This window comes from Solanum verrucosum, unplaced genomic scaffold (assembly GCF_900185275.1).
Source record: "Solanum verrucosum unplaced genomic scaffold, falcon-dt-bn FXZP01000278.1, whole genome shotgun sequence".
Classification (NCBI taxonomy): Eukaryota; Viridiplantae; Streptophyta; class Magnoliopsida; order Solanales; family Solanaceae; genus Solanum; species Solanum verrucosum.
In genome coordinates, this window is record NW_026020332.1 from 2,473,494 (window position 1) to 2,491,887 (window position 18,394).

At 32.0% G+C, this 18,394-nt stretch overlaps 1 protein-coding gene across 1 annotated transcript in view; it reads right to left on the reverse strand.

Moving 5' to 3' along the window:
• Positions 1-303: 303 nt before the first annotated feature.
• LOC125836740 (DEAD-box ATP-dependent RNA helicase 16) overlaps positions 304-18,394 on the reverse strand; it is a 124,075-nt gene continuing 105,984 nt past the window's right edge. Inside the window, exons 2-16 of the mRNA XM_049515950.1 lie at positions 7,500-7,673; positions 7,251-7,409; positions 7,079-7,168; positions 6,852-6,980; positions 6,400-6,500; positions 6,103-6,217; positions 5,525-5,656; positions 3,729-3,794; positions 3,427-3,606; positions 3,150-3,245; positions 2,638-2,775; positions 1,947-2,029; positions 1,211-1,248; positions 920-1,134; positions 304-456 (exon numbers count right to left, since the gene is read on the reverse strand). Coding sequence (XP_049371907.1) covers positions 385-456; positions 920-1,134; positions 1,211-1,248; positions 1,947-2,029; positions 2,638-2,775; positions 3,150-3,245; positions 3,427-3,606; positions 3,729-3,794; positions 5,525-5,656; positions 6,103-6,217; positions 6,400-6,500; positions 6,852-6,980; positions 7,079-7,168; positions 7,251-7,409; positions 7,500-7,646 — 1,761 coding nt within the window. The 5' untranslated portion in view covers positions 7,647-7,673 and the 3' untranslated portion in view covers positions 304-384. The remainder of the gene's footprint in view (positions 457-919; positions 1,135-1,210; positions 1,249-1,946; positions 2,030-2,637; positions 2,776-3,149; positions 3,246-3,426; positions 3,607-3,728; positions 3,795-5,524; positions 5,657-6,102; positions 6,218-6,399; positions 6,501-6,851; positions 6,981-7,078; positions 7,169-7,250; positions 7,410-7,499; positions 7,674-18,394) is intronic.

The window sequence follows — 18,394 nt, forward strand, 5'->3', positions numbered from 1 at the left end:
TAATCTTAGAAAATCATGAAAGGTGAAATTACTCGATATTCCAGAAAAAGTAACTGTATAATGTGGGACGAACATTGGAACAAAATACAACTCAACTAGTCTACACAAATGGCAACATATTGCGGACAAAGTTGATGACAATCTCTCACTCAGGCTCTTCCTGAAGAGTAGTGAATCTCCGTTCAAGCGCGGACAAAGGAGTGCCCACGCCTTTTTCAAAACAATGTTCGTTGGAGGAGTGGATGAACTCCTTCACGAAATGCAAAAAGAGGTTTCCCGGGACTAGGGTTAGTGAAAGCATTCAAAAAAAATTGATTGATAAATAATTCAAATTTCGTATAAACTACAATTCCTTGTATCAAACAACTAGGCAGGGTGTTTCTTTTACTGTTTATGGCCATTATCAGTATCTTTTACCTTTCTCTTCATCCCACCTTTCCCTGCTCGCTTAGGTGCCTGCAATCAAAGAAAGATGTTTTTATAAAAGATCAAACACCAAGCCGCCAACGTTGCCCACAATAAAGCCAAGAACACAAATTATCTAGGATTGTAGTTCTTATAGCTGTATTAAAAGAAGATGTAATCTTTTTTATTAAAGTAAAAGATTATCTAATCATTTCCTTCAGTACCTACATCTTGTTCAGACTCAGATCATATCTATATTGAATAAACAGAACTTCATCGATAACTCTGACCATAGAATTAAGAAGAGAGACATAATACAGTAATACCTAACCCCAAAATCCACAAGTTTACCGTTCCTTAACCAAGCAAGGAAGACAATCGATCATATCATCATGTTGACAAGACTCGAGTAGTAGAACTTGCTAGTTCAATTTCTAGTGGTACACAGATAAAACATGATTGTAAAATCACCAACACATACAGCTTAGTGCAAGTAGAGGTTGGGGAGGCATACCTCAGCTGAAAATGTTTTAAGAGGGTCTCTGCTTCTTTTGAACCTTCCCTTTGATCCTTTGCCACGAGATGGATTAGTATTGCCCATTGCAGCTCTGGCCAGCTTCACAATCTTGCTAGCTTCTTGTGTTGTTGGATCCAATAGGTAGTCAGGTACATCACGTAGGTGTGGGGCAGGTGCTTTCTTGCTTAACATCTTATCATGCTTCAAAAGATCTGCCCAGAACATTTGAATATAATGAGTCCTAGAATGTTCACTCAAAGTGCATCCCACAAACTACAGCTTAATTACCTAAGTCTTTTGGATTATCTTGAAAATGAGCCTTCAATCTGGATAAGACAAGCGGAAAAAGTACTTAATACAGATTACAAGTCAAGCACACCAAAATACAATCATTAAAAAATCATAAAACAGTAACTAGAGGCTCGGAAAGTGCCTCCTAACAGAGAGGTGAAGAATAATAACAAACAAATAACTATATGAAAGCAAACAATTAATCTACAAAATAACTATATGACAAATATTTTAACTTCTTCCCAAAGGTATAGTTTACACCAGCTTCAACATATTATGAGACATTCAAATCATTTAATAAAGTATGAGACAGTCAAATCTTGAATTTCCTTGCAAAGAAATCTGAAAAAAATTTCAGCAGATATGCATCATAGAGTCGAGGGTGAGTAACCACCCCTTTTTAACTGAAAGAACTTCTATTCGAGTGATGTCTGAATCATAACAATAAGGCTGTCATCACATTTCTAAACAACTTAAAGTGATGAACAATGGGCAAGTCCTCAACTCCTTATCAAAAAAAGAATGGGATGAGGAGGACAATAACACCTAATTTGGATGGAAACATGACAATTCTTCTTGGACAGAAAACATGGTAATTAAATAAAAGAATTTGAGCTATATTTTCAGTAATTGTCAGAAATAAGCCCAATAAGCAAAGGATAAGTATGTGACAAATAAAAAAGGAAAATAAGCTATTCAAAGGAGAAAAATAAAAATAAAAAGAGTAGCTTACTTTTGAGAATTAAGAATCTCATTCCTCAGATCCTGAGCCCGTGATTCTCTTACCGCAATTTTTGTAACACTCCTTGCAACATCCTATATAAAAGATGGCAGTCAAGCTATCTAGACTTCCAAAACAAAGAAATCGGCAGGAGCGCACCAGTATACAATTCAAGTTAACTGTTTTCCGTAAAAATATATGTATATATATCTTTACTTCCTTTTATCCTGGTGATGGCGATGAATGTGATGGGCTTGCAGTAAACCAACTTATTAAAAGTAGTCATGAGTTAATTTTACTGCATAGATCTTCTTGTATAGTCAAAGCATGCTTGTGCATCAAGAGGTTGACAAAATATGGACTTATTAATAATCTGTTGATTTACAAATTGGTGCGTCTGGACATACAACTCCAATTTATTCATGATTAACCAATTAGGTTCACTTTTTAAACGCTCTATACAACTGAATGTAACATCTAAATATTTGTCTGTTTCTTTTCACAAAAAGCATGCTCAAGATAGTTAAAGCAGGAAACATTATATACCTCTGTAAGACACTCACTTGATAACCTTAACTTCACAAAGTTCACTGCAACTGGGACTAGGTGACACTCCTAACTCTGCTAGGCTCCCAATAGATACTTATCACACAATGACTATTGAACTGTCCTTTAATAGAAATATAATTGATGAAACTTTTACCTCAGCTCGGTAACGCAAAGACTCCACTGCATTTTTACTCAGCAATGGGAATGGGGCAATAAACTGTGACACCTTGTCTTCATTTTCCCCCAGTAAAGATTTAATCTCTTCAAATATTTCTGTCTCTTCATCAGAAACCTGTAACAAAACAAAGACATGGTCATAAAGGCAGAAAAAACATAGTTTTCTACTATATTCGTCGGAAGAGAATTTATAGGAAAGGAAGAATAAGTAATGTTAGAGAAGATGTATAAAACCAATTCCCCAGCCTATATGATCTACAAAGTCATGTCTCTCTCAAATGAAAAACAAATTCAGAGAGTAGATGAAATAAGAACTTTGGGTAATTTGTTAATGCCAACAGCGAAATTCTATGAATCAGCAGTTCAACACTTAAAAACCAAACAACATTAAAACACAGAACCTGTAATCCAATAAGTAGTCAACTAAATTATATGCTAGCAATCACAATTGTACATCAATGACCTCAGACATGTCTTCAAAGTACTCACAAGAGAGACAGATGCTCCAGTATTATATGCTCTTCCAGTACGTCCAATTCGATGTACATAGCCTGCAGCTGTTTGAGGCATCTCATAATTTATCACCTGTTCAAAATAAACCATAAAGAGAATATGGAGTATTAGGTCTATGCAAAATCCAGAACTTCTAGTCAGACTTGGTTGTATATTCTCTATCACTGAATGGCTCAATGGGAAATGATAAAAGAAAAAGAACATCAGCTGCTAAATGGAGGACAACATTCCATAAAGAACACAACAAACTTACAGTATGCACATTTTTGAAGTCTATCCCTCTGACCACACCAAACTCTGCATCCAATTTATGCTTTCGATGTTTTTTTGATTTTTTTCGCTCACTGCCATTTTGATCATCAACCTGTTCCTTTCCTTCTGATTGACTTTCATCAGTCGCAATCAAGTAATCAAATAACCCAGCATTAAATTCCTGATTAGAAGAAGAAAATTATGAGACTAGTGCAATAGTAGATTTCACAAGCAGGGTTGAACAATAACAAAAGCCATACAACAGGTGTGCATTTCTTGGCATTCTACACTCATATGACAGACCTCAAGGATGTGTAGACGAGAACTCTGAGGCAGCTCGGCATTTAACACTGCAGACTTGATCCCAAACTGCAAAAGAATAACCCAGATTTCAAAAATACTATCAGGAACACCTCAGGCAGGCAGTAAGTATAGCATCGGAAACATAGACTAATAACCTATTAGCACCCAGAAGATAACAGGTCATAAATGTAGCCTTATAGAAAATAGTTAATATAGAGACCTGCAGCCAGTTTTTTTTTTTGAGAAAGTTAACTGGTATTATAAACATAGAAGTACACCAATAGTGAACTCCTGTAGTAATTACATCAAAAGTATAGAGGGTTTACCAAAAAGAAACTAAACACCTATCTCCCTCATAAACTATCTAAGAATAGGGTGATGTCCCCCGGATCCTTAGGAATAGAATGGATACACCAAAAGTAAAAGGTCACTAAACAATTCATTTTAATGCTTTGGAAAGGGATGCTCTTGTTCTCAAAACATCTTTGATTTCTCTCACTCCATATTGTCCACCAGATGCAGGCAGGGACAATCTTCCTCTCCTTGTGTCCTGACTGATTTCCATCTCTATTCCAACATGCTAGGACTTCTGCAGTATTTCTAGGCATGGTCCATGTGATACCTCTTCGGTTAATGAAATACTTCCATAGCTTCTCAGTCACTTTACAATGCAAAAAAAGATGGTTTATTGTCTCTGTCTCAGATTCACAAAAAAAACATCTGGAGCATAAGTCCTTTCCTCTTTTCATTAAGTTATCCTGAGTCAGAACAGATTGTCTTGCAACAAGCCATGTGAAGTAAGCCACCTTATGTGGTATTTTCCCTTTCCAGATCATCTTCCAAGGCCACAACTCCTTTGTTTCAGTTGAAGTGTCTAGTAATTTGTAGGCTGATTTCACCTTGAACTTGCCATCTTTCTCCAGCTTCCATGTCAATTTGTCTTCCTCACAAGTGAGGTTCTTGGCTTGTTCGAAGGTATTATAGAACTGAGTCATTCTCTCCACTTCCCAGCCATTGAGGAACCTTCTAAAAATCAGGTTCCATCCTTGTTCATTTCTGACTTCTAAAATTGTAGCCATTTTCTGCTGATTGAGACCTGCAGCCAGTTTGGCCAAGCTTTTGGGAACTCTAAAAGTGCTTATCTTTAAAAATGGAGGTGTTTGGCCAAGCTTTTAGGGAGAAAATAAGTGCTTTCCTAATGCTAAAAAAGTTTTGTTTTTTTTTACCAAAAGTACTTTTTTGAATGAGAAAATACACTTAGAAGAACTTTTTGAAAGCTTGGCCAAACACTAGCTGCTAATCAAAAGTGCTTTTAAATTGATTAACCTAATACAAACTACTTCTCACCAAAAGTAGTTTTTTGAAAAGCACTTCTCAAAATAAGCTGATTTTAGAATATTGGCCAAGCAGGCTGCTATTGGGTTTTGTACAAGCCAAAGCTACACTTTTGCACATCCAGCCGATCCACGACTCCCAATAACTTTCAACTATGATTGAGCACAAACAAATAAAAAACACTCCCTCTATGGGCTGCACCATCTATTCATCTACATAGACTGGGAGGTATAACAGAACTAACTTCAACAATTCCTAAAGATGTGCTTTAAAAAAAAAAGTAATAACATAATAATTATAATAACAATAAGAGAAGAACAAAGAAGTTTCAAGTGGCAAAGATGTTTTGGTGCTTCTAATAGAGGTATTCATAAGATAAGTATGAGATTTTACATAGTACAACATTTATAAATTGATCACATGTCCTATGATAATTAGTGACATCATGTACATGGATGTACCTGCTCAAAGAATAGTTTGAGTCTAAAACTCATGTCAATTGAATTCGTAAATATCAAGACTTTTTTCTGAACCAACTCAAGCTTCAAGAGGGCAAGGATATGGACAAGCTTATCACGAGCAGCACAAGAAATCTGAACAAACAGTAGAAGTGATCATTAGAGACACGAAACTATAAGAGAAAACAATAGCATAGAACACCAACAATACACAGTTGTTGAGGTGTATATTTGTTGTTGTAATAAGACGTCTAAAACAAAATAATGTCTTGCCCTGGGCAATGACTCTGCCTACTAGAAGGTAGTGTCATAATATGGCACTTATCCATCACAAAAGGTTGAAAAGTATGTGACGATTGAACATATAATTTACCATTTAGACGACTCCTAAGTTCACACCTTAGCACAAAAGATGCAGCATCTTAGTCAAGTATTACAGAAACCAAAAGTATGAGGATCACTCTATCGAATTAAACATATTTATATGAAGTACCAAGACGGCACCAAAATTCTCAATGAAAAAGTGTTGAAGAGAGAACAGACTACTAAATCAGTTACTTCTATTGAAGGTGTTTACTTACATAAAATTGCTGAACATTTTTTGGGATAATGTCATCCTTTGTTTCTCCCACCTCAGGCAAGGTTAGGATGTATGGATTGTGTAAAATAAGCTTCTTCAGCTTTTCAACGTCAGAACTGCAATGTTAACACGACTAAAAAAGTTCATATCCAAACCTTGAGATGGGGGACAAAGATGGGAAGTGAGATGGTAAAAATCAAGAACTTTGTGATGGAGAAAACCAGCATAGGCGACAGTGGAAGAATCAGCAAGAATTTGCTTGACATATATATATGTGAATATAGTAAGGCGAGCATACCTAGAGGTTGCAGACATCAGAAGGCACTGGCAACGTCTTGGTACATGAGATGTAAGAGCTTTCAGATCATCTTCATATCCATATGACAAAAGAAGATCTGCCTGATACAGAAACATAATTCTCAACCTCATGTCCTTTCGGGTGAATACAATCAAACACAATCCAATTCTAATGCAAATATTCAAATTTAAAAATGAAATAGAAAAGATATGAAATCAAAAAAGTAACTATCACTACTAAAGGTGGGTCATAAACCTTATCAGATACCAGAGTCAATTGTATCTAGTAAGTTTCACCTTATATTGGATATGAACCAATGACTCTCACCATACAAAAGCAGACCTTTACAGCAAAACATTTGAGATTTTAAACAATGCAACTCATTATACATCAGCAAAAAGTCTTTCAACTAGAAGAAGTTCAGAGGAACAATGTTACATAAACTAACCCACCTCATCGAGAATGAGAATGGACAGAGAATCTTGAACAGCTTTCGCTTGAATAACTCCATTTGACAAGCATGTCTGTATACAAGCAGGAGTAGATATTACAATTTCCGGAGGCCCCGCCAACGTAGTTCTCTGAAACCAAAAGATCATTAAAAATCATCACTTTATCAAATACCCATAAAAATTAAAACTTAGTAATCACCGAACAATTGTGAACAAAAGAAACCAACCAATTCAGAAACAGACATAGAACTTGTCAATTGGACAAGCCTTAATTGCACTCTACATAGTTCAATCAACGAATTAGCCTCCGAACAAACCTGAACAACAACAAACACAAATAAAATAAACCCACAAACTCAAACCAAAAAAAACCCCAAATTAATAGCAAAAAGTTTCAACCTGTTGACACAATTCCCTTGTAGGTACAAGAATCAATGCAGTAGGAGCAAGATTCTTGGCTGAAGATGACTGAGTAAAAAGCTTGTGAAGTAAAGGAAGGAGATACGCAAATGTCTTTCCAGAACCAGTCTTAGCTCGAGCAACCACATCTTTCCCTTCCTAAAAATAATAAAAATAGCCATAGTCATAGCCAATGAAATCAGCTCTACAAACAAAACTGCGAAGAGGATGAAAGTATTGTAAACGTACGAGGATTAGAGGAATAGCAACTCGCTGAATAGGAGTTGGTTTATCGATAGTTTTCTTGGTTAAAGCACGGATTAGACGAGGGTCAAGTCCCAATTCTTCGAAGGTTTGTTCTTCTTCTTCCTCCTCAACTCTTCCTTCTTTGTTCATTCTCTGGTAGGCGAGGGTTTTGGGTTTCAAAGAGTTAAAACGAGAAGACTACACCAAGGGTTTAAGGAATAGCCTAAGCGCCGCTACTAACCTTTTATACCCTCCGGCCTCCGATATATTTTGGGATTAAAAATATCTTGATGTTAATTGACGAGGTCGTAAATACCCTCCAGAGTTAATAGTTGTGATGTGGCAAGCCACATGGCACTAATTCCGCCACCTAAGTTTGTCAACTATAGGGGTGTGCAAAAATCGAACAAATCGATAAACCGAATTGAAAAAAGTGTTACTGATTTATTGTTATTAGGTTAATTGTTTTTTAATGGTCTTATAAAAAAAAAATATCAGGTTATCGATTCAGTTTGGTTTTTAATATTGGGTAAACCGATAATTCATTAAGACTATAATATTTTACTACTTTTACTTATACATAAATATTAAATATTAATCTCAATATCTTACTACTGATTATGCCTTTATCATTTAGCCTTCAATTCATACTTCACTATCACTTTGAGTTCACAACTTTACATTATACAAACCATCTTCATCTTTTAACTCAACCCTAACTCATTCTTGCTATAGATTCAATCCACTAAAAATTAAGAGGCAAACATCATTTTTTCACCCCATTTTCACTATTCAATTCAGCAGATCATTTTTGCATAATGTGATATAAGTGATTTATTTCGCATAGTTTAAAAATAATTTTGATATATATATAGAGAGAAAATAATATATAGAAAAGAATCAAATATATTTATGTACTATTAAAAATAGTCTAAATATACCCTTTATTATACTTTAAAATATCCAAAAAGAAATTATTTACATACCCGTTTAACCTTTTCGACCCATTTTTGTTCTCTTTTGTGATTGAAAAAATTGATAGATCCATAGAGATTCTTTAGCCATTGATAGATAATTTTTAATTATTTTCTCCCTTTTAAATTTTGAAATATTATTTATTCTTCCTATTCATAAAAAATAAAAATAAAAAATCATTTGATTCATCTCAAATGCTATTTGTTGTATCTCTTTGTTTATACTAAACAAGAAAGAATCAAAAATTCAAAATCTCTTATTTTCCATTTAGTACTTTATTTTGAATCAACTTATTAAAATACTTAAAATCTTTTGTTATTTTGATTAAAGTAAATATATTCTTAAATATTGCAAAATATTGATATCTTTATCATTGATGATTTTTCTGGACACATAAGTGAAGAAGATAAAAAGAAAAAATATGGGTCGGGGTCGATAATTGGTTAAATGGGTGAGTTTATGAAGAAATTAAGTATTTTAAATTAGGAGTAGGTCATTTAATTCTAAGTTTGACATTTGTTTATCGTTAAAATTAAAAAGTATATATGTGTCAAAGTATAATGAAAGGGTATATTTGTATTTAAAGTATGATGGAATGGATATATTTGAACCCAAAATATATGAATAGTATATTTAAACTATCAATAATACAAGTGTATATTTAATCTTTTTCCCAAAAATATACTACATAACATAGTTTGAAAATCGATTTCAAATAAAATATAGATTGTTGTGACGAAAAATTATTATTTATTACTATAGAATAGAATTGTTACAGAAAGATGTGTCAGGTAACTAAACTAATTATTTGAACTTTTAAAATATAAATACCGAAAAAATAAGAAAACTCGGTTAGGCCAATTTTGTGGTTGTACTCAGCCCTTAGAAAAGGCCCAAATTCTTCTCTTAAGTTCAGGGGGCATTGGGCTAGGTGAATTTTTTAAATTTTTTTGAGTTGAACTACAAAAAATATATTCGGTAATATAATTCAGGAAATTTTTTTACTTTTTTTTTAATAAAATAAATCAAAAATAACAAAAAAAATTATTATTTTTCACTTCAAATTAATTACAAATATTCAAAAATAACTCTAATTTATTTTATGGTCAAACACATGTAGTTTTTAAATATTATTTTTCTCTTTAGAAACAAAAAACTATTCTTTTTTCTATTTTCACAATGAAATAATATAAAACGTCTACTAAGTTTTTGGTAGGTCTATTTTGACTCTTCATATATCACCCAATACATGAAGTTTTTGAAGGAATTGTTCTATTTTGAGATGATCGTTGATTTGTCCCTTAAAATTACAAATTTTTGACTTTTTGCTCTTACTTCTCATTTAAAGAAAAATTTCTGGATAGAAGTACCTTGACTATGACTTAATGAAAAATGTTACTTCCTCTATTTCTTTTTACTTTGTTCATTTTTATTTTTACCCCTATTAATGATAGAAATACAAAATTGTTGTAAATTGGATGTCCACACTAATATGTTTAGTGGTGTAAGATTAATACACACACAAAATGTTATGTGGTGTATACTAATTAGCCATTTGATATAATTGGTTCCCAAAGTGTATACATGGCAAGATGATATTCATGTATTACACTTCGGACACAAAATAATATAACTATATATACCCCTATTCTTGTAACGAAGAAAGAGACAAGAGTAAGTGAAAGAAAATACTACACATACCATTTCTCATCTTCCTTATTATCTTAGTTTTTATACTTCATTTTATAACACGTTATCAGCACGAGTCTCTTCATCTATGAGCATCTCCGACAGTGCATTAATCGAAACATAAATAGTATAGAGTATATTATATTTTGCTATATAAGTCTTCTTATACTTGATAGTCTAAATTTGATGTGTCAAATGTAATTATCGTTAATGTTATCATGGATTTTTGAGTTAAATATTGGAAGGATAATTAGTACATACTTAACTGATAACCTTGTTGAAAGAATTGAACTCACCGAAATCGTTAGAAGACTAAAAATGCATAACATGAATTTTTAATTTGGTTGATACTTTGTTGTGCTTATCACCTAGTAATACATAATTGCTTCTAAAGGAGATATAGTTGATTTAATGAATCCATATCAAAATAAAAAGGAAAAGGTATTAAAATTTCTTATGTTGACCTACATTAATTTTGACCAACATCATTGATTATTTGACACTTGTTTATCTTTCACTAGCTAATCATTTACTTCTTGAATTATTATAATATGTTATATGTACTAACATAACTTGTTTTATAGTTGCTTTAAAAAGGTAAGCAAACTAATATTTGAAGAAGTATTTTATTTTCCTTTGGAATCATCAAAAGGACTTTTTTATCATGAAAGATTCTTTGAAGTGGCATTGGCATGTCATATAGGTTTGCAATTAACAAACTTGTCAATGGTAAGCTAATTGTATATTTTTGCTTTATGGTAAGCTTCCTTCATAATACTAATTACATTAATTCTAATTTGTATACATCTGCAAAAGAGTATGCTATTTTTTGAAATTCATAAAATATGCTACATGTCATTGAGACAATTTGACATGTAGACTTTATTAGGTCCATTTATCAAGTGTGTATTTAACTCTTGGATTTTGAGGTATCATTTTATTTATTGTGATTATTAGTGTTTTCCTCTAGTTGCTTTATCTATGAATTCCAATTGAAGAAAAAAATAATTCTTAACTAGCAACAAATGAAGTCAATGTTGAGAATTAATTTGTTGATCTTTCAATAAGTGAATTACTCATAAAACTTTTAAATTGAAAATAGTATTCAGAGCCATCTATGAGGATCAACTCTGTTTCGTTTAGCAAAGGTAATAACTTGTATATGATCTTTTGAAGTGTTATTATGACTAAATTTATTTGTGCTATTAATAACAAAGATACAATATTTTAAAGGCTATCAATTTTATTTTGAACTATATATGATGTCATTGATTGAGGTAACACGGTAGAGTCAAATTTCACCGCACCAAAAAGGTAAGACATCGATTAAAGTCTCAATGCAATATATTGATGATATAATGATGACTGGGCAAGATAAGCTCTTGATAAAACAAAAGAAATGTGAAGATCGTCTCATTGAATATGCTCCATTCTTTAAAGTTAATGTGATAGCAATACATTAAAAATCTGAAAAATGACAAGATAATTTTATGATTAAACATATGAATATGGACGTGAACGGACAAAATTATAATAGTCATCATTGTGAAAGAAAGAACATTATGGGTTCTCAAAATGACCTTTTAAAGAGTGAAGGTAATTTTTGTCATCAAAATGATATGAAAGGTCATTAGAAATATATTTGTTATGAGACCTAATAATTTGATTATAAATCCTCCATCAAAGAAAATGATGAAAAAGTGGTAATACACTTGACTTTCAAAAGTGATGTTGAGGTATGTCATATGAATATGATAAATTTCAAAGCATGACAATGAACTTCTAATGAAAGGAATAATTATGAAACATGTATATATGATTCTAGTCAATTCCTTGAAGAGAATGTGACTTGTGATAAGTATCATGAAAAGTGGATCATTCTTGAAAGTGAATTTGTCAAGAGATGATGAAAATTATAAATAAAGACATGCTCATGTATGATTTAATAAATACCATAACTCACCCCTATAGGAGGTTAGAGAGAAATAAAGAAGTTTTATGTTGGTATAAATGGTTATTGGTCAAGTACTTTTAGTACATCACAAATATTGTGGTACGTTTTATGATGAACTACCGAAAGGGCAAAAGAAGAAAATAATTTCTTGCCATAAAAATTGTCATTGGTTATGTATCTCTATGCACCAAAAATATTTTGCCAGATATTAAATAAAAGGAAGGAGATACTAATGACAAAAGTAAATCAAGAAACAAGTTTTGCTTGTAATGATTTTGACCATGACAATAATGATATAAATTTCTCTTTGAACGAGATGTCACCACACAAACAATGTTATGAAATATGTGGTAGTATCCAATGTTAATTGTGAGCTTTGGTGAGCTAATGTGCTACTACCCAAAGAAATAAAATTGCTCAGGATATTGAAATTGTAGTAAGTCTCGAAAGAAACTTATTAAGTTTCAAAGAAATAGTCAAAGAAAAAAATATTGAGACTATAAATATGAAAAGATTTAAGATCTTCATATTACTACATCAAAGTGGGTTATAAATATTTACGTGAAAGATTATCCATATTTGCATATTGTTTGTGGTAACTAAGTATGAGCATGATGATGAAATCACATACAAAATAAACTAGAAGGTTATTGAAATAAATATCAGTTGGCATGGCCGGTTGATGACCATCCCGATTTAAATATGATACGAAAATCACAGAGAATTCACATGGTTATATATATTGAAGAAATAATAAATTCTTCAAGAATTCTCTTGTGTTGTTTGTTCTCATGATAAGATTATCATTGCACCAGCTAAGGTTGAGATTGTATCTCTTGAAATTTTGAAATGCATAAAAAGGTGAATATGGGCCCGTTCACCTGTCATATGGACCATTTACTATATATAGATGCATCTATGTTATCGTCACATGTGCTTTATTATCAACTTGCAATTTAATTTTTTTTGCAAAGGTTATTTACTCGAATTGATAAATCAAGAGCACATTTCAAATTATAAAATTATATTGATAATGCTGGTATATATCCAAGTGGTTTAAGCAGAAATTTTATGCCTCCAATTAAAGCTAAACCATTGGTTATGAGAACAAAACTCCCAAAAGAAATTGGTATGAGATTTGTAAAGTGTAGCAACACTTGTACGTATCAAGCCAACAAGGTTTCCCTATCACAATTGGTTCAGGGTCAGAAACCAAATAATACTCATCTAGAAATTTAAATGTGAGATATATTATTTCATTGCCCCACCATTACGAAATGCACAAAGATGAGTCCCCAAATAAGGTTGGGTGAATGTTAGATTCTCTAATATTAGGGGGAGATAAGCAAGTGGAAAATAAGTTATACATAATGAATTATCATTGGTATGATCCTCATTGAAGAGATAATTTAAGTCAGTTGTCAGACGCATCTCTGACCCAATGTTATAATCCAGTTATAAATGCTCCAATGAAAAGTCCTTGAAGGACATAATTTATGGCATGCCTGAAACGTGATAAATTAATCGATTCGAAAGATAAAACTTCTTGAAGAAGAAAATGAACAAATGATCAAGATGGCCTTAATAACGAGGCAAGTGCTTTAGAAAAAGCACCATGAAATAACACTTTATAAAAACCTTGGCAAAGGTTCAGGTACCTGGAAATGATGAAAAATAAAGTGAGCTTGATAAGTTATGTCACATTAGAATCGATATCAAATAATCGTCGACAATATCTTGAATATAATGTAGCGCTCAAAATTATAAATGGTGATGAGGATCTTGATACTAAATATGTCGAGAGTTGACAAATAAATTATTGGCCAAAGTAAATACAATTCAAGTATTTCTCTATTCACTTGGAAAAGTGACGTTTTGGACTTCTTTTGTCCATATACCAGATATAATGTCAGTGGGGTACAAATAAATTATTGTGCGATAAGAAAAATCGTAAAATATAAAGTACAGGTTGTGCATTGAAAAATAAAGATTTTTCGCGAAAGTCCTGACATTATTGTATGAAGATGTATACTCCCAAGGTGGATGCAATGAAGTTTATATCGATCTGACAATACATGAAACACTTGAATATGCATGATGAATGAGTATCATGTCTAGCTAGACAGTAAATATTATATGACAATCCACGAAGGATTTAAAAGGTTATAAAGCGATACCATTGAATAGTATCCCAATGGTTGTAAGATCGCATATTATAGAGATCAATTTTGATCTCATTAAAATGGTTAGAAAGTACCATGTCATAGTGCAATTGGTGCACTTATGTATCCTGCTATTATTATTCATGGTAAATAATTTTATTAGTATGCATGCAAAATATAACATCACTCTTATCGATGGAGATATTAAAGTGAATCAAATATCGATATAAATTATTATTCTGACCAATTGTGTCAAGATTTATTGATCATGAAATTGCAGGAAATTATGAAGTTTGAACTCATGAAAGTTATATATTTTCATTTGGAAATACTGTCATTTCGAATCATTCCACAAGATAGTCAATTTTACTGAAAGTGTTTATCAGTGCTTGATTGTTTGCTGCTAACAAATCGAACGAGCAATTTGTCTACATCAACAAAATCGCAAATTGTGTGTTTTTCAAAATATATATTTGGTTGAGATCAATTAACATACCCAGAGAATGTGTGATCTTCCTTCGAAAAGAGATATTCCAACAACATTATATGAAGACAATGCCTCGTGTGCTCAACTAAGAGGAGGATACATCAAAGAAGACTAAGCAAAATATATTTCATCAAAGTTCTTCTTCTTATTCATGATCTTCAAAAGAAGTATGCAACCGATAACACTTCGTATTCACCAAGACATTATCAACTTCAACCTTTGAGAAGTTAAGATAAAGATTGAAATGCGTCATCTTTGAGTTGTTAAGTGATGTCTTAATCAGGGGAGTATAATACGCGCTGCACTCTTTTTTCCTTAGCCGAGGTTTTATCCCACTGGATTTTCCTGGTAAGGTTTTTAATGAGGCAGCTACCAATACGTATTACAACTTACAAGATATTGTGTACTCTTTTTCCTTCACTAGGATTTTTCCCATACGGTTTTTCCTAGTAAGGTTTTAACGAGGCACATTATCTATTAAGACATGGACATCCAAGGGGGAGTGTTGTAAATTGGATGTCCACACTAATATGTTTAGTGCTGTAAGATTAATATACACACAAAATGTTATGTGGTGTATACTAATTAGTCATTTGATATACTTGGTTCCCAAAGTGTATACATGGCAAGATGATATCCATGTATTACACTTTGGGCACAAGTTATACAACTATATATACCCCTATTCTTGTAACAAAGAAAGAGACAAGAGTAAGTGAAAGAAAATACTACACATACTATTTCTCATCTTCCTTATTATCTTACTTTTTATACTTCATTTTATAACAAAAATCAATTTACTCATTAAAGATACTCTACCTTTTTCAAAAAATATTATCTCTCTAAATAAATTGATGGTATAATAGGTAAAAAAATATTGTCTTTTTTTATTTGTCAAAAATAACAAGTAAAGAGGAACAAATAAAAAGTTAAAATTGGACAAATAAAAAGGAATAGAGGGAATAGTTATGTTATTGGTCGTGACTGGTAAAAGTCTTTTTACCTAGCGATGGCAATGGGGCAGAGCGGATGCGGGGCGGGCGGGTTTAAGGTTGTGCAGGGCGGGTTGAAGTTGTTTTTTTTTAACTAATGTGGGGCGGGGCGGGTTGCGGGTATATTTGATTTTACGCGGGTTCAAACTTAATTTTAACTTTTTACATGTTATAAGAGTGATAGAGCATTATTAATTAAGATAATTTCTTTAAAGCTACTAAAATATTCAAGGTAGTAAATGAAAATGGTTCAATAAAAAATAATACAATTTCTTACATGTTTTCCAATTAACCTCTGAAAAATAAATTTTTAAGTCACTATCCTATAAAACTAATGCAACTTAATGAAAATATGAATTTATTTTTAGTGTCAAATAACTAGCAAAAGAAAATATTAAAAACCTTATGCGGGGCGGGTCTATGCGGAATGGGGTGGGGCAGGTGGATAATGAAAAAATTGTTATGCGAAGCGGATTGGTAATGAAAAAAATTGTTATGCGGATCGGGGCTGAACGAAGTAAAAATTTTACGGGTTAAACTCAACCCCCCTCTCGCACCACCTATTGTCATCCCAATTTCTTGAGAGTCGTGTATGGAGAATTTGATTGTTACGGAGAATTAGCTATTATGATTGGAAGTCTATGGTCCAAATTGTCTTTAAGCTTTTTGCTTTTATATATTAATTATATCTATACTTTCAAATAATTATGTATTTTATCATTAATTGAAAATGTTCTATGAAATATTGAGGAAAATACACCTATATATATTTACACATATACTTTTGTTATCAAATATCAAATACATTAAAATAGGGACATAAGCGAGCGAGATAGGGAGGGAGGCGAGAGAGCGATATTAGTGCTCTTCCATCTCGATATCAGTATAAGTATCGATCTCTTTCCTTTCCTGTGTATGATAGTCAATGACGGATCTAGGATTTTAAAGTTCTGGGTGCTCTCTTAGCTTAATAGTGGTGGAGAAAATTTTCACCAAAGGAGTTCAAAATATATATAAAAAAAATATGTTAGGAGTGAAATTCAAACTCAGGCTCAGCAACACTAAAACAACTTTAAGCACACACCATGAGCCATTGGATCAATCAATCCACTTGTTTATTGGGTGCTCTATGTTAATTTTATACCAATGCTTCTTAATTTCTATATAGATATATAGTCCGATACAATATTAATGGGTGCTTGAGCACCCGGCGGACTCTATGTGGGTCCGCCCCTAGAGATAGTCATGCCTTCCAAATACATGTGAATCACACTAAATACATGTATTTGTACGTATATGATGTGATCACCAGATACATAGGAGAGTGGCGGACAAGAGGGAGACAATCAAAAAATTTTACGTATCTCAAATACATGCAAATTCACTTGAATATAATGTATCTAAACATAAATTACACCTAATTGTGATCCATGTGTCTCGAAATACATGTATTTGGACACACCAAAATTTGGTAAGATTTATAATATTGAAAATTAGGATGCACCTAAGTAATCAACTCTTAAACTAGTGAAATATCGATAAATTTTCCTTCTTCTTTTTTTATATGGTCCAGATTGTCTTGTCTGATTTTTGAGATAAGATTACGGATAGACAAGTCACTATACTACAAAAAAACTTTCTTGAAAACCAATCAAAAATCAAAGAAATCTACTAAAACTCCTGGATAAGATTCTGATGTCTTACATTGGTCAAATTGGAAGCAGATATGATTGTGTACCTAACATTTGCAACTTTTAATTTTCAAACCAATATTTCCCTTTAAAATACTAGTACCATATAGCAAATACTATATTTTATCGCATTATCCTTATTTAGAAGTGAGAGTTGGAAATGACCAACACTGCATTAATACTCTTGTACAACATGCATACAATTTTGTACATTAACTTTTGACTGCATTAATTAGTTGTACAACGTGCAAAAAGAATTGTACATTAATAGAAAGACTAACACCAAGGACTAACATTGCAATTATTATTATTACTCATTAACTAAGAAGGACTAACATTGCAATTATTATTATTACTCATTACTCCTTATTAGAATTATTATTATTACTCATTTTGCTCCTTATTAGAGTTGACACTTTAAAGCACGAACACGGCACTACGATGTTGTACACAAAGTATTTCAAATTGTACTATAAAATTAATTGTGCCTCATTAATTGTACACGTGCCTTTCTACATATAGAACAACTCACATGAAGAATTAATTTTCTGACAATTTTGGTTATATTTTTGTTTAAAATAATTATTGCCTCGATTTTTATTTTTATTTTTAACATTTATTTTTAATTTTAAAAGATTGGAAATTTTATGTTAAAAATTTAAATAATAGAAAAAATGATTTATTTAACTTTTATCATCATCAATACTACTAATTTATTTGACGTTTTTTCTTAATCTTCATCTCATCATTAATGTTATTTATATAATTTTCTTAAATCACTTATTTTTTCTTTTTTTACTCTTTATATATAAAAAAGTTGGATATGTAAATGATGATGTCACATTTCTTAGAAGCTAAGATTACTCTCTTATTTAAAAGTGAGACTTAGAAGGACTAACACTGCATTAATACTCTTGTACAACATGCATACAATTTTGTACATTAACT